The following is a 16203-nucleotide window of genomic DNA, read 5'->3' on the forward strand; positions in this document are numbered from 1 at the left end:
GTAGGGGCAATGAGAAGAAGCAGTGACCCTCAGATGTGCACTGTGGCGTATCACAGTGTGGTTGTGTCTCCTAAGGTGTCAGACCTTTTTGCCTCCTGACTTTATGTGGGTGTCTTCTCAGCCTAGGACACTCACCAATCTCTGCAAGATGTCAAGCTTTTGTCGTTATTCTTTAGGTCTCAGTCTGTATGCTGTCCGTGCAAAGAGAGAGTCACTGTTTCAGATCTAGGGAGCAAAGGGACGTGCGGTTTCCATTCTCCTGGACTCTTCACTGAGTCCCACACAGAGCAGGAATTCACTCTCAGAGCAGGGCTTCTCATTCTCAGCACTGCTAAGCAGGATAGATAGCAAACAAAGGCAGGGAGAGCAGGACGGGGATGCGTCCCACGCAGGAATTCAGCAGTCCCGAATGGAGTCAGGTGAGATTTTCAGAGATCAGAAGAGAGACCAGCAGCTGGAGGGGAGCCTTGGACATTCTGTGTACCATTTTCTCCATCTGGGAAAGGAAGCCTTTGAAACTGCTTGTTAATCCCAAGGTTGGGAGAAGGGCTGGGAGATGAAGCCTGGGGGCTTGCTGCAAGCATGAAAGCCCTGAAAGCCCAGGAGGCGGGGCACTCAGACTAGCTCTGTACAGGCTTGCAGGTTCCTGTCCAGTGCATTTCACAAATAACCCTGCTACCTCACTTTCACTGTGCTTGTTGTCCCTAGTCTGAATCCATTCTTTTGAGCAGGACAAGAACTGAGGAGGGGAAAGCCCCAACTCCCTAACTTGGGTCTTCCTGGTAACAGTACTGAGGGCCTTTTGGGCCAACAATTCTTTCTTCTGGGGGTTTTTCTGCATTGCAGGAGCTTATTAGCATCCATTACCTTTATTCACTGCTGGCCAGTAACACCATCCCTCACTTCTGCCCTCATGACACTCTGAAATGTGTCCCTGCTTTACCTAATGTCCCCCTGGGGGCAAAATCACTTGTGCTTGAGAACCACTGACCTTGATCTTTTTGTGGAACCCGAATGATCTGGCTTTGGTACGCAGTATTTTTTTTATCATCACTCAGTTTATTTCTAACTCCAATTGTGATTTGTTTTGGGGGTTTATTTAGAAGTGTACTTCATAACATCGAAATAAAAGGAGTTTCAGGAACAGCTACCCTCTGTTCCTGATTTCCAGATTATTAGCAATGAGAGCAAGTAACATACCTTCTATAATTTCATTCAATGCACATTTGTTGGAACTTGCTTTGTAGCACAATATGGTTATTTTTTTTATTTGTGTTATTTTACTTTTACTCTTTCCAGTCTAAAGCTATAACCATGGGCATTTAGAGTTATGCAAATGACACTTACAAAGAAGAAAGAAACCAAATACCAAGACACCCTAGTGAGATGCTTGGCAGAGACAAACCACCGTCAGGGGTGTTGGCAGGGGCAGGGCTGGGAGCTGGGGGTCAGGGGCTGGGTGGCTCCTCACAGGCTCCTAGCTGATGGTCAGCTTCATCCCACTCCAAGACCCAGAGTCCAGTCAGACAGGGAGCTCCGATCCTGCCAGCAGGGGCCAAACACCTCTCAGCCCTGATCCCAGGGGCTCTGCTGGCAGGAGGAGAAGGCAGCAGCAGCCAAGACTGCAGACCCTCAGTCCCTGCCTGTGGCCCTCAGCCCTGCGGGGGCTGTGAGTGGAGCTAGAAGTCAGGCCTGAAGTGTCCTCTGCTGCCAGTCCCCCCACCCCGACCCACCACCTGCCTGTCACAGCCCCTCTGACTGTGTTTCTGAGGGGAACAAATTTCTCTGTCCCGAGTCAGGCCTGTGCAGTCTTAGGTAGAGCCCAGCTGGAGTGCCCAGCAGCCTCAGGTGAGATCCTGACATTCGCCTGTCACCTTGGGGACAGAGCTGGATTTACTGCTTGGGACCATTTAGACGAGAGAGTAGTGTCCTGATGTGCCTTCACATTTCTGTCACTGGGAATCAGTGTACAAAACCCTGCCATTCTCTTGGTGATGTGGACCCCACCCACATGGTCTGTGTGTTGTAGCTTCGAGAAAGAAATTCACACGGACTACACAAGTCCTGTGGAGGAAAAGGGATGGCATGGCCGCTGTTCAAGTGAGAGAGGGCCCTGACCCCTGCCTGGACAGGCTTTTATTGTTTTCTGGGTACATTATATCGAGGACGGTCTTCATGAGCTATGCCCAGGTTTGCTATACCTGATTACCTTTTACAGATAACAAAGGAAAGAATGTTGCTAATTAATTTGGAGAGAAGAATGTTGCAGATCAAGGGAAAAGTGTTTGAATCAGTGTTTGAAAAGTGTTTGAACTGTATACTTGGGAGGTTTAGAACAGATTTTAGGAAGTTAAAGATACGCAGTAAATGTTTTCTGCCTCAATTCAGGGTGAGGGAGTTTTAACAAAAGCAAGTCTCATAGCAGCCTAGGTACAATGTAGGCCTGACTCCCCATGGGAAAACCTATCCATGGGCGTGGGTCCTGTGTGCCAACCTCGCTCCCCACTGGCCTTTCCCAGTAGGGGCTGGGCTACATTCCCCACACCACGTGGAACAGTTCCCTACATCCTGGCATCTGGAATCAAAGGACACAAACTATGGCTTCATCCAGAGTGGGCAGGGCTTCCCAACTGTAACAAGCCCAGCAGTAGTGGCCTCGCAGTTCAAAGGACCTGGCTTCCACCCCCTTCCCTCCCTATTCCTGGGACTGGACGAGTGTGATGCTGGAAGTGCAGGAGCCCCTCGCTGCCAGGAGGACAAAACGCAGGCCCAGGAAGACAGAGCAGAAAGAGGTGAAGCTGTGTTCCTGGTATTGTTGCTGGGCTGTGGCAGCCAGGCCTCTGGGCCTGGCCTGTGTGACGGAGCCACAGGCCAGTTGTGCTCCTGAACCATCTTGCTGACATTTCTGGGCATGTGGCTGAAGATGTTTCTGCCTCACAGATTTGAGACCATGCAGGTAAAACAGGCAGCACACACTGCTCAGTAACATGCTCAGTAACCTGGAGCTGACAGTTCTTCCTGGTCAGCCAAGACCCTGAGAACTTGGCTGGTCTGGCTGCTGTCTGGACAAGCACCGACCACAGGGAGGCCCGAGTGTCATGGCAGCTGGACTGCCACAGGAAGGATGCCTGTGCCCATCCCCGACACCACTGTGGTGGGAATTTGTGGTTGGAGTCAGAGCCCCTCTCCTGACCCCAGAGCAACTGCATCCAGACTTCGTCGTGGACTCTGCCTGCTGCCCTTGTCTCTCCATTTGAGTCACTGCCTAGGCCAGAGTTGGCTGCCCTTGCCCTGGGACAGAGGGTTGGTCAGTGTTTCCCAGCAAGGCCCAGAGGGTTCTAACAAGCCACCTGGCTGAGGACCACGGGCCTGGGTGATACTGCAGTCCAACACAGTGACACACAAGCCACCAGAGAACACAGTTCACAGGACGTGTGCTGGCTTCTGCTGGGCATGGTCAGGCTGGAGATGGGAGGGTGGCTGTTGCTGTCAGTGAGTGTGAATCCAGCTGTTACTGCAGAATTTAACTCATCACCTTGGAGGTGGTCACCTTGAACCCTCGGGCTGTACACGGGCACACTCTGTAGACAGACACGCGGTGCTCCGCCCTGGGGATCAGAGGTAGGTTTGGCTCATCCACCTAGTGCCACCCAGAGAGCAGATGAGACCACCTGAGGCACCCACCTAGAAGGACCATCCTCTCCATCAACCAGCTTCTGGGCAAGGGCAGGAGACTCAGCATCCAGCAGATGTCAGGCTGCAGTCACTTCTTGGAGCCTCCACTTCAAAACAAGGATGGTGGCTGCCAGCCACTGCCAGGTGGGCTGGGGTGTGTAAACACCCAGCTCCCTGCACAAGGTGGTCTGAGATTGTGTGAACTGTGCAAGCAAGGCTGAGAGAAAGTTTCTGTTTCCAACTTAGCTTTGAGAGCCACACACCAGATTTTCACAACACAGATCAGCTCATCGTGTGGAGGGACTGTACAAGGTCGGGGTGACAGCATGTGCATTTGGGGGACACCTTGGAGGCTGGCACCTACACTAAGAATGTGGTTTGCTGCTGAAGGGGAGGGAGAGGGAACAGACCTCTGTACTCATCTTGAATCGCTAAGCCTTCTGGAAGAGCTCCAGGGTCTGTCCTGGTGGGTGGGGTGGTGACCATCCCGTGGCAGTCTGTGGGTTCCCCTCCCGACTGTATTCAGTGCCAGCCATGCTGCCAGCTTTACACCAGGACTCTGCCTCTCTCCCACAGCCCATGCTGAAAGCCACAGAATATTGAGTTTATGGTGTTCTCTCTGGGCTGTGGTGGTTGGTGGTGGGGAGAAACAGGGAAGGGAAACAAAACCCAAGAAAGACACCTCCTTTTGAAAAAGCATGAGAACATAATAGTGGATACTTATTGAAATCCATGTAGTTTATGCAGACACTCTCCTTCACAAGCCTGGCACTGGGAGGACAAAGGTCATCACTCCAGGTCATGGAGGTGGGTGTCCCCCTTTGGTGAACCCATTGCAGAAGAAACAGGGTGGGTCATGTTTAGGTCATGCCCCTCATGCAGGAGAGCTTATGATGGTGCCCTCACTAATTGTTGACCAGCTCTCTGTATTAAACTCAGCTCTGGTTCTAAGAAAAGTGTGACCCCTGGGAGCTATTTGCACCCTTCCTATGCTTCTGCAGATGTAGGTGTTTACCCTGTTCTCATCTTGAGTCTCGCTGGACTCCCACCCATTGGGTCCATGGGAATTTTGTGCTCTTGGGCCATTGTGGACATTATCTGTGAATGGGTGGCCAGGAACGACCAGCATTGTACATGCTCATCATCCCATCAGACTTCACAAACAAAAGTTTAAAGATACAATTAAGTAATAATTTTGAGATGGTGTCAGTAGTGTATTAAACTCTGTGCAGCCCAGGTACAAGGAGAGTGCATGACAGAAGCTGCTGTGTTGCAGGCTTCATGAGTGCCACATGCAGACGGGTGCACCTGTCACAGGAGAAACCCGGTCCTTCTTGCCAACACAGTAAAGGGTTACAGATCAGCAAGTGTATTAGCACGCAAGCAGGGTTTATCAGTGACACATTCTCATGGAAGAGGACAGGTCTTGCTGAGATGGGAGTAAGGCAAGAGCACCAGGGCCTTTGTCCTGAGGACTTATATACCGGTAGTTGCTGAGATGGGGGAGAAGTTACATGGATTAGCGGGTAAAAGTGGTGTCAGCTTGCACAGGTCATTGTGACTGCCCAAACATTAGGTATGCTGAATCCTTCTCGTTTCAGACCCCATTTGGTCATCTTGTAAAATACATCTGTGACAGGACAAGGTTAAGCTGAGGCAGTTACCCAAAGTTACCTATGGGCTCTTTCTGTAAGCACTAGGGACCCTCTCACGAAAAAGATAGTGGCCAGAGGGAAGCTATTAGCCAAATTTGTTTTATGGGTCCTTTCCCTGAGTGCTGCGGACCCCCTCCCATCTTCTAGGCCTTGGGATGAATAGCGTCAAAGCCTTTCTATCTCAGATAGTGTTAATGACACCTAAAATTTCTACATGTTAGCATGGTGTTGGAATATCTGGCAATGGAATTGGACCAGGATCAGGGCTGCTTAGTGTGTGACACATCTTCCTTGTCCTCCCTGCCTTGGTTCACCATCTATCCTAACACTCCAGTGAGGGCAGATGTTGTTCCCAGTGCAAGTTCTCAGCAAAAGGTGGGCTAGGGTCGTTTCACAGCTCACTCTCAGTAGCAACTCTGTGTTGAGGAGGCTCTGAGGGTGTGCAGGGTCAGTGGGAGGAGGGGTGACCTGGAGGGAGGTACATCCCCCACATCAGGCCTCCTTCTCAGGGCAGCTGAGTCCATTGGGGAAAGCAGTGGTGTCTGCTCAAATTCTGAATTTGGCTACAGACTCCTACCCTGTCCTTATCTTCCTTTGTCCAGCACTAAAGACCGGGAGGACATGGGCACTGAAGGCTGTTCAGTAGGGCTTGCGATCTCAGCGATCCTCTTGCCAGATTCTGTCTGTGATGGCTCAACTTTGAAAGTCAACCCCAAAGGCTGGAGTTCTCATTTCCATTGCAGACTAGGAAACAGGCAGAGAGAGAAGTTGAGAATCTTGCCTTATATCACACAGCTGGAGAAAACAGAGCCGAGACTCACACTAAGGACTGATGTGGAAACTGTATGCTGTGCACCAGGAAATGCCGACCCTGAAGGGGCAGCAAGGAGTGAGGAAGACCAGGTGCCCAGACAGAGCCAGGCTCACATCCGTGCACAAGCATCCATCTCTCCCTGCTATTCACCTCTGAGGCTCCAGAGGTTGTAGGGAACCAGAAGAGCCAAGAGAAGCCAGGGGAGGAGGGGTAGGGAGCTGATTCGGAGAAAAGGCCCTGTTCAGGAGTCTGGAGAATTCAATTCCCTGATGCGTCTCTCAAATCCCTCTCTGGGCAGTAACCAAAGTAGGCTGACTCCACAGTTACACATAGGCAGGAGCCAAATTTATGTGGCTGAGTGAGTTCTTTGTGGCTCTTCAGGAACCCTCTACTTTTAGTGATGGGGAGAATGAGGTATTGGGCTTCATATTTGTATGGAGATAAAATGTTTCAGAATAGGATGTCAAAAATCCAGAAATGAGATTGGTGCTGACATCCCTATATCACTATGAAATTGTTTGTCCTTCTCATCTCTTGTCATGAAACTGGAGGGTTTGTTTAACCAGTTACTTCTGTACTAATTACAATCTTGGGGAGTGTGAAGGGCTGTGGACTTCCTATGCCTCTTGACATGTGACTTAATGCTAATGACTCACTCACTCCACCTGGAAACATAGGGCTTCTCCCCAGAGTGTGTTATCTGGTGTCTGATGAGAACTGACTTGCATGTAAAGCCTCTCCCACACTTCCTGCAAACATAGGGCTTTTCTCCTGAATGTGTCCTCTGGTGTCTGATGAGACCCGACTTATTTGTAAAGCCCCGCCCACACTCCCTGCAAACATAGGGCTTCTCCCCAGAGTGTGTCCTCTGGTGTCTGATGAGAGCTGACTTGCATGTAAAGCCTCGCCCACACTCCTTGCAAACATAGGGCTTCTCCCCAGAGTGTGTCCTCTGGTGTGTGATGAGAGCTGACTTGCATGTAAAGCCTCGCCCACACTCCCTACAAACATAGGGCTTCTCCCCTGAGTGTATCCTCTGATGTTCAATGAGACTTGACTTGTTTGTAAAGCCTCGCCCACACTCCCTACAAACATAGGGCTTCTCCCCTGAGTGTATCCTCTGGTGTGTGATGAGATGTGACTTCTGTGTAAAGCCTCTTTTGCACTCCATGCAAACATAGGGCTTCTCCCCAGAGTGTGTCCTCTGGTGTGTGATTAGGTGTGACTTGCGTGTAAAGCCCCGCCCACACTCCCTGCAAACATAAGGCTTCTCCCCAGAGTGTGTTCTCTGGTGTGTGGTGAGATACGACTTGCGTGTAAAGCCTCGCCCACACTCCCTGCAAACATAGGGCTTGTCCCCAGAGTGTGTTCTCTGGCCTCTGATGAGATGTGACCCATCATTCAAGCCTTGCCAACAGCTTCCGTGCTCAATTGTTGTTATTCTTGACATTCCTACTTTCACAAAGAACTTGCCTGTGTCCTCTGGACTATCTTTCTGGCCTCTACGGGGCTCTTCCTCCATCATCCTCTCATGCTCATTAGAGCTCCTCATTCGTTCTTTGGAAGGCTGGAAAAAGGGTCTTGAGATTCTCCTCTGACTGATCCTTTTAAGCAAAGGTTTGGACCTTTCTTTGACCTCTTGACCTTCAGCTTTATCATTCCAGCTGCGCGTAGTAGTATGTTGCTGCTGCTGATTCTCATCCTCTGGGCAGGGTTTCTCCGCTTGAAGGTGTTTTCTTGCTGATGTTCCCTGGAGAATCTGAGAGGGATGACTGAGTTTCACGTGCTGGCTGAGGAATTTCTGAGTGGAGAAGGCCAGAGAGCAGGAGGGACATGGGTGCACCTCTGGCTTTGGTTCCGCTGAAAGAGAAAGGTTTGGTCAGGGCAGATGTTGATGAGAGTAACTGGGCTGTATGATACGTCTCCTGGTAAAACCTGCTCCATGAATTATTCTTACTGTAGTGACAATGCAAACTCTGTCTCCCACAAAATGTCCACTCACCGTCTATTTTCTTTTATTTTTATTTTTTAAAAAGATTTTATTTATTTATTTATCTTTAGAGGGGAAGGAGAGGGAGAGAAACATCAATGTATGGTTGCCTTTCGTGCATCCCCTGCTGGGAGTTGGCCTGCAGGGAACCAGCCTGCAACCCAGGCATGTGCCCTGACTGGGAATCGAACCGCGATCCTCTGGTTCGCAGGGATGTGCTCAATCCACCAGCTACGCCAGACAGGGCTTCCTTTTTATTTTTATAAAGAAGTGCAGTGCATCTTCTTCAGAAATCCAGAAATCCCACATCAGGGGTCTTTGCTAATATTGCTCAGAATAGGGAGTTTCGAGTAGCAAGAGAGGCAGTTTCACTCCCTGAACTGCAGTGACCCTTCCCAACTACAGGTTGTAAGACATGTTCCTCTCTGCCCTGGCTGATGTGGTTCAGTGGATTGAGTGCCTGCCTGTGAAGCAAGGACTCACAGGTCAGATTCCCAGTCAGGGCACATGTGTAGGTTGTGGGCCAGGGCTCCAGTAGGGAGCGTGTAAGAGGCAACCATGCATTGATTTTCCCTGTCTTTCTCCCTCTTCCTCTCTAAAAGTAAATAAATAAAATCTTTAAACCAAATCTTTATGCTTGATTTCATTCAGCGCTAGCCCATTTCAAATACACTGAGAACTCCCGTTTCAAAATATTCTCCAACCACATGTCTTAAACGCCTGACTCCTGTTCCTCTCTGGCCGATCTACCATGCTCTCTCACTTGGAGATGAAGTAATCTCTGAGGGGATTCCCCACTGGAGTTTATTTTCTAAAAATTAACAGAGCATAATCGGAACAGAGAACACACCACTCAACAGCTGACAAATGCACACTTACACTCAGGAAAGTCCCCAGTGTCTCAACTTGGATCATCAGCACTGCATTTCCTGGTTACTAAGCATCTGTCTGACTCCCTTCTTACCCTCCGTGCTGATACAAGACCCGAGTGACCCTCAGCCTATTCAACGCCCCGCCGCTTTTCTTCCCTGCACTCGCTGCGTCCTCAGCCTGGGATCCTCTGCCGGCAGGTATTGTAAATGCTATCTCCTGAGAGCCCTTCCCGCACCACCTCATCAGCGCACCTTCCCGCACGCTGATCCCTAGGCTCTCGTCCTGGATTAGATTTCCCCAAAGCACTAACTGCTGTGGAGTGTGAGGCACATGCAAGCACGTGTGTCTGGGTTTCTGTCCTTCACCCATCAGCTCCTCAAGAGCAGTGACTCTGATCCTCATGTTTATCTGTGTTCCCAGTCTACAACCATACCACCCTGAACGCGCCTGATCTCATATGTATTTCCAGGTCCCAGGACCCCATGCCAGAGTAGGATCTCACATAATTCACTGAAATGACACATGAATTTGCCCTGCCTGAATGGTGTGGCTTGGTGGGTTGGGGGTTGTTACAAGTTCGATTCCAGTCAGGGCACATGCCAGGGTTGTGGGCCAGCTGGAAGCATGCCATAGACAACCGGTGAACGTGTCCCTTGCAAACTGACTTTTCCTTTTCCCTCCTTTCTACTCTCTGTAAAAATAAGTAAAATCTTGTTTAAAAATATTAGATTTATGTATTTATTTTCAGAAAAGGGGGAAAGGAGGGAGGGAGAGGTCAGAGAAACATCAGTGTGTGGCTGCATCTCACATGCCCCGTACTGGGGACCTGGCCCAAAGCCCACACATATGCCCCAACTGATTCCCAGTTGGGAATCAAACTGGTAGCCCTTTGGTTCACAGGCTGGTACTCAATCCTCTGAGCCACACCAGCCAGGGCAAAATCTTTAAAAAATAATGAATGCCCACACACAAAAATGTTTCACTTAGAAATATGGAGGAAAATTAAGAAGAAACAGCTATAAAAGTGAAAACTGCCTTGGTGAGAGAGTTGGTTAGTGGTTGAAAACTTTTGTTTTCCTGCCTCTCAGTCTTTCAGCACTACATGTAGTTGTGTGTTTTGTTCATGAAATATTTTAAAAATAAAAAATATAAAAATTTTGCCTAAGAGTCAAAAGCATATGAATGAATTGTGAATTTCTGAAGTATGTGATTTGAAACTTTACTGACTTTAGAGTGGATTTTACTCTACTTAGGAGTTGGATCATAAACATTTCTATGGAGAACTCTTTCTTTTCTTTCTGTTTTGAAGAACAGTGGTGCCCACCTCTCCCAGCTGCGAACTGTCTTTTCCACTTGCTGCCCCACTTGCTGCCCAGCTCCTGGCCATACTCTTCCCCGAACCAGACCAGCAGCTCACATCCCGGCCTGACAACCCGGCAGGTTCGGTAGAAAATCTGCCCATGGTATTGAAAGGCCACGAGGTTCTGCTCTTCGTCATCCCGGGCACAGTTCACAAACCTGGGATTGAGGCAGATGAAGGGAAAGAAAACCACAGTGATGAGTTCCCATTACCTGTTACATACATGTCCAGCTCCTTCCTCACTGATTCTTAAAGCCCTCAGGCTCTGGTGCTGCCCACTGCCCCTAATGCTCCTGGGGAATCTGTTCAGTGTCCGAGTCTGCCAGCGTGTCATGTGAATTCCTACCTCCAAGTCCTGCTTGCAGTGTTCATCCTGCCTATTACTATTTTCTCAAACCCAGTTCTAGACTTAACCTCCACCCTGACTGGCTATAATATCCAGTGATCTCTGGCTTGACCAAACTCTTAATCAAGTTGTCTCACACCACAGAACCTGGTGCTTGATCTAGGGCTCTGCTTCTGAATTAGCTCACTAGTTATCCAGTACTCAGCCCACATCTGTTTTCTCCTGAGAGGCCTTTCTCCAACCCCCCTACCCTTTATTTAGGGTACCATTCACTTGCCTGCCCAAGGTCACCATAGAAAATTGGAGGTCTTTTTTTTTTTTAAAGATTTTATTTACTTATCTTTAGAGGGGAAGGGAAGGAGAGAAGGAGAGAAATATCAATGTATGGTTGCCCCTCGTGGGTCCCCCACTGGGAACTGGCCTGCAACCCAGGCATGTGCCCTGACCAGGAACCGAACCAGAAACCTCTGGTTCGCAGGCCTACGCTCAATCCACGGAGCTACACCAGCCAAGACATAAAAATTGGAGGTCTTTTTGTCTTAGTACAATAAAACAGAACAAGAGTAGTGGATTCACATTCTGTTATCCCTGATAGAAGAGAGCCCCTCTCAGGAAAGGGGCCCATGACCGTTCCTCTGCAGGCCTCAGAGCCCAGCTCTAGTTAGAAGTGAGGCTGGGATGGTTTGCTGCCCTCACAGGATTAGGCCACCCTTGGTGTGTGCTATCTTGACACTGTGCGCTTGTTGGAAATTACAGTTAAATGTTTCTAAAAGCAATTGTTTTATGTGCGTCTGTGAGAAGTTTTTCATAAGGACATGGGTTCTGTGATCTGTTTAAGTAATGTATTCTTTCACTTAAACTGGAATATAGTAAGTGCTTAAAGAATGTTCATTCAATAAACTGAAGTGTAATATAGTGTCCCTGGTGAATCTAGGCTCTTCAAGGTCCTTTCCAGCCCCCAGATAGTGTCTAGCAGAGAACTTTATATTTTGAGGATATATGCTCTACTTTCTTCCTTAAAGTCCCCTGAAATGAAAGAACACTGTATGGAGAAAAAGAGGGAAAAAAGGATTAAGGGAGACCACTGAGGGGGGCACGATGAGAGGGACAGATATATGGGCTTGTGGGGGATGAGAGTCCCCTCTGTCACCCAGAGACCTATTGACCTCACCTCATCCAGTTGGCCCAGGATCTGTCCTTTCCATCCACATACTCATAGCAGTTTCTCCCTTTGGTGATCTGGGTTTCAGAAAAGATGTTAAAGACCTTTTATTTTTTTGGCGGCAAGGTAATAGTCCGAAGAATTATTTTACTCTACTGTCAACAAAACTCTCTCCGCCTGTTTGGGGATTCAAATTCCAGTTGTGACCACATAATATTTTTCTTACTCATCACCTACACATCCGAGTCTACCTGTCCAATCAGAGCAGGAGCCTCACAAGGGAGGAGCCACTCCTTTGTGTCTGTACCACTTTGCTCCCCCTTACCTTCTGGTCCTTAAACAGGAGCTCTGTGTTCATGTGAAGTCCAGTCAGTACACAGAGCTAACCACATCATCCCCTCCATGTCTAGCACATAAGAGCTGAGGTCCCTCTAAGCTTCAGAAGGAATGTGGGAAGCAAGAGGACAGTGGAAAAGGTAAATAGTTCTCACCAGCCAGGAGTATCTGCTCTTGGCTGCCTCTTCATCTTCTGTGACGTGTCCTTCATAAGGGCCAAAGTGCAGACCCACTGGCAAATTAGCTGCTTCATTCCACACTCCAAGCCCAGCCTCAGGGATGCAGGATGGCCCAATTCTCAAGCCAGGGGGCAGGGTGAGGGCTGAGCGGTGGGGATGCCCCTTGTCCACTGCACGGTCCTTTACAAATGTAGGGGGCCCATGCACAGCACAGCTGTCGGTGAAGAAGTTCTGACACTTCTCACAATCTGGAGGCGAGAGCAACAGGGGTTAGGGAAGGTATAGTGCATGTTCCTGGAGACAAAGAGCTTCAGAGGAAGTTTGGCACTCACATCACTGAGACTCAGTCCTGTACTCCAGGTCACTAGAGGAAGGGGATGATCTGGGGACCAAAGGACGGGATGAAATTATTGTAGCATAAGACGCTTCTTAGTGAGGGTCACTTACAAAGGTAGTCATCATCCTGGGGCTCGGTGACCTCTTGGTACCCACAGTCCTTTCTTTCTCGTAGGTTGTACATCTTCACGTCCATCTCCTTTCTCCTGTGTTCTAAGTTGGAGAAGGGCAGGTGAGCGAGGTTGGTGGGGTCTGGAGCGTTAGTTCCCATTTTGTCAGATAACACAATTTCCTCCCATGAATTTATCACCTGTCCTTTTGCATACTCCGGTATTTTACTGTTCACTATTGGTTCAGAAGACTAAGACTCCATACTAACTATAGATAACTGATTCAATTTTAGTTTATAGATCTTCACATTACCGGGTTTAACTTGCCAATCTTTAATCATTCATAAAATATTTATGGAGAGCACATTATGTGTTAGGCATTGAATAAAGGCCTGGGCACACTGTAAAGTGTGGTTGCTATTATCATAGATGGATTTATTGGACAACTTGCATGTGTCACCTGTTTTAAATTCAATTTAACATTTTCAAACAACATATGAGTGATGTTTCCTTATCTTCACTTTACCCATTCGCATTCAGGAGCTCAGAGAACTTGTAGGATTTGCCCAAAGGTCCAGTGGTTACTTCAGTCTCAGCTTAGCCCAGCTTAAATCCAGGCCCATCCAAAGCCTGCCCCAGATACCTAGGCCATACTTATCAGACCTTTTGTAGGACTTAGAGGAACTAAAGTTTCCAAAGTATTTTCTCTTACCTGATTTTTGTCTAGTGTGCTTTGCAAAGGCACATGTTTCTCCAGGAAGGGACACTGGTTTCTGGGCCTGCTCTGAGTCACTTGCAGTCATCAAATTTGCTGTTCCTGACAATTCCTTTAAACTGTATTCATTGCTTAATGGCACCCTGGATGTTTCCTTCAATATAAGTCATATATTAAATAATAACATGTATTTCGTTTTTTAAGGTTTATCATATATTTTACATGCATATCTTTAATACTTTAACCCTTGGAAATACCTCAGGAGTATAAATATTAGAGGGGATAGTGCCAGTGTGGGTAATGAATCCAAGATTAGAACCCATGCCTTATGGCTCTTTTCTTTCAACTGTCTCTATAATATTGAGAGTGAAGGATATTGGGTAAGAGAATAAATAAATAGTGGGCAGAAACATATCTAGACAATAAAATGGTGAGAAAACATGTAATACCTTAGAAAGAATATTTGTACTTAGATGAGCTGGTTCTCACCAATTGTTTGAATAAGGCTGTACCAGTAGCTAGTTGTCTTCAGTGTCCTGATCGATAACATGCTAATTTTTAATGTTATAGTGAACATGCAATTAAATACTATTCAACAAAGTGCTCTGTGAATTATGTAATACAGCGGGAATGTGCTGCTATCAATTTACCCCTCATCTCTCTCCATATTTCAACCCCACAGAAATTACCTTCAGCATTCATTGATCATCTTCTAATTTAGTTAGTAATTGTAAAAGGCGAAAGATTTATACGATTTGAAGAGAAACTAGAGTATAGTTAGTAATTGTGAAATCATTCATTCAGCAAACATTCAGGGGCCCTCAGGAGCCCTGATTTGGACCTGTGACCTCTGAGAAGTTTCAAGTATGGACCAGGCTCTCAAAGAGCTCACAACACAGAGCAGGCAGGCTGAACAAATTATTCTAAACAGGATGAGAGTGGCCTCCTTAGAGCTCAGACAAAGCTGTTACTTCACCCTATAACGGGATTTGAAATCAGTTCCGGACGGATGAGTTTCTGTTGGAGACTGTATAACTTATATGAAATCCTTAAGCATTTTATTATTTGTTGTTCCTCAATCATGAAACCTGAAGCTCCTCAGGGGTGGGAGGCACTTTCTTTGATTAGAGGGGGAGGCTGTGATCCTGGACATTTTACATTCTTCTCCATCTGGGACCACCCACTGTACCAACTGCCCACACATCGTACGTTTTCCTTAGTCCGAGGGCCTTAGTGCATCTCTCAGTTCAGCATAGCAGAGAAGAACTTTGGTTGAAAATATCAGTCAGATGAATGATGTAATGATATATGGATAAGACAAGTGACACTTTAGAAAACTATGAAAGGTTATTTTTCTAATTTTTAAAAAAGATTGTTTATTTTCTTGGGAGACAGTAAGGGAGGGAGAAAGAGAGGGAGAGAAACATTGATGTGACAAAGAAACACTGACGACTTGCCTCTTGCAAGTACCCCAACCGGGAACCTGGCCCACAACTCAGGCATGTGCCCTGACCAGGAATCAAATTGGCAATCTTTTGCTTTGCAGGATGACACCCAACTGAGTTACGGTGGCTAGGGTACAACTATGAAAGTTTTAATGAGTTCACAAGTGGTTTAGAGAAGCAACTATGGGTTAGACTGCACTACCACTGATACTGTGGTCTTAGACATATAGTCAAACCTTTCTGTATCTCTAAAAGCTCACTTCGCTCATCATAAGTGGTGACAGTTATAGTATGTACCTCATCGGGGTGTTGTGATGTTTAAGTGAGTTTATTCACCTAGAATTCTTAAAGTCGGAAACATTGTGAGAATGAAGCAAATGGTAGTTACTATTGCTGCTGTAGTTGTTAACCATTAAGATGATGATGAGCCCTGGCTGGTGTGACTCAGTGGATTGAGTGCTGGCCTGCAGAGTGGAAGGTCACCAGTTCCATTCCCGGTCAGGGCACATGCCTGGGTTGCAGTCCAGGTCCCCCATTTGGGGGTGTCTGAGAGGCAACCTATTCATGTTTCTCTCCCTTTCTTTTTCCCTCCATTCCCTCTCTCTAAAAAATCGATAAATAAAATCTTTTTAAAAATATAGTAATATTGAACAATGTGTTGAAGACACCAGGAAAGGAAGGCAGCAGTTCCTAGGATATTTTCTGCATTTTCCTACTCTTACCTTCATTTCTATCTATGAGGAAAATTTTCTTGTCAACAGGATTTGGGAAATACTCACCTCCTTATGTTTACTCTGTTCCCTTCTGAAGGCCACCCAAGAAGGTTTCACTGAAAGATGATGAGAAATCAGTGTTTTGGTTGGTAAATGTTTCCAAAATCTGAAGATTCTTATTAAGGACACAGAACTGTAAATGAGAGTAGTGCAAGAACAATCCATGGATGGTTGGAAAATGTTTTCTGAGGTATCTTTAAGGCCTATGCTTCTATTGGGGCCATCCACTAATTTCATTAGAATGATAAAAAAAATAGACAAAGTCTCTTCTACACCTCCACCTATGTTCATAGAGCATCTATTGCATTTATTAAAAAATAAATTGGCGTCTCCTAACAGAAATGTAATGAAAGTAACTGCACAGAGACTCCATGTCTTCAATACAACCCTTTCCCTGCTCTGTTGTCTTCATTCAAACTGGCCTTGTCCAGGCT

At 47.2% G+C, this 16203-nt stretch overlaps 1 protein-coding gene across 1 annotated transcript; it reads right to left on the bottom strand.

Annotated features, from left to right (window-relative positions):
• Positions 1 to 5047: 5047 nt before the first annotated feature.
• LOC118980189 (histone-lysine N-methyltransferase PRDM9-like) lies at positions 5048 to 15840 on the bottom strand. Its single transcript, XM_037036665.1, has 8 exons — positions 15776 to 15840; positions 13549 to 13705; positions 12838 to 12978; positions 12367 to 12638; positions 11885 to 11952; positions 10332 to 10525; positions 7618 to 8004; positions 5048 to 5305 (listed from the first exon to the last, which is right to left on the bottom strand). Exons 2-8 carry the CDS (start codon positions 13637 to 13639, stop codon positions 5214 to 5216), a joined length of 1245 nt encoding a protein of 414 aa, XP_036892560.1. The 5' UTR covers positions 13640 to 13705; positions 15776 to 15840; the 3' UTR covers positions 5048 to 5213.
• Between the last annotated feature and the right edge of the window lie 363 nt (positions 15841 to 16203).

This window comes from Sturnira hondurensis, unplaced genomic scaffold (genome assembly GCF_014824575.4).
Source record: "Sturnira hondurensis isolate 20B ecotype Veracruz unplaced genomic scaffold, ASM1482457v3 Scaffold0022908, whole genome shotgun sequence".
Classification (NCBI taxonomy): domain Eukaryota; kingdom Metazoa; phylum Chordata; class Mammalia; order Chiroptera; family Phyllostomidae; genus Sturnira; species Sturnira hondurensis.

What these genes read in the sequence shown, in the direction of transcription:
- LOC118980189 (XM_037036665.1), bottom strand. Translation starts at nt 13,639, where the DNA reads ATGACTGCAAGTGACTCAGAGCAGGCCCAGAAACCAGTGTCCCTTCCT. An exon ending in GCACACTAGACAAAAATCAG is followed by an intron (nt 12,979 to 13,548) that starts GTAAGAGAAAAT and finishes CTAACGCTCCAG; the next exon opens with ACCCCACCAACCTCGCTCAC. An exon ending in ACAGTTCGCAGCTGGGAGAG is followed by an intron (nt 8,005 to 10,331) that starts GTGGGCACCACT and finishes TTTCTCTTTCAG; the next exon opens with CGGAACCAAAGCCAGAGGTG.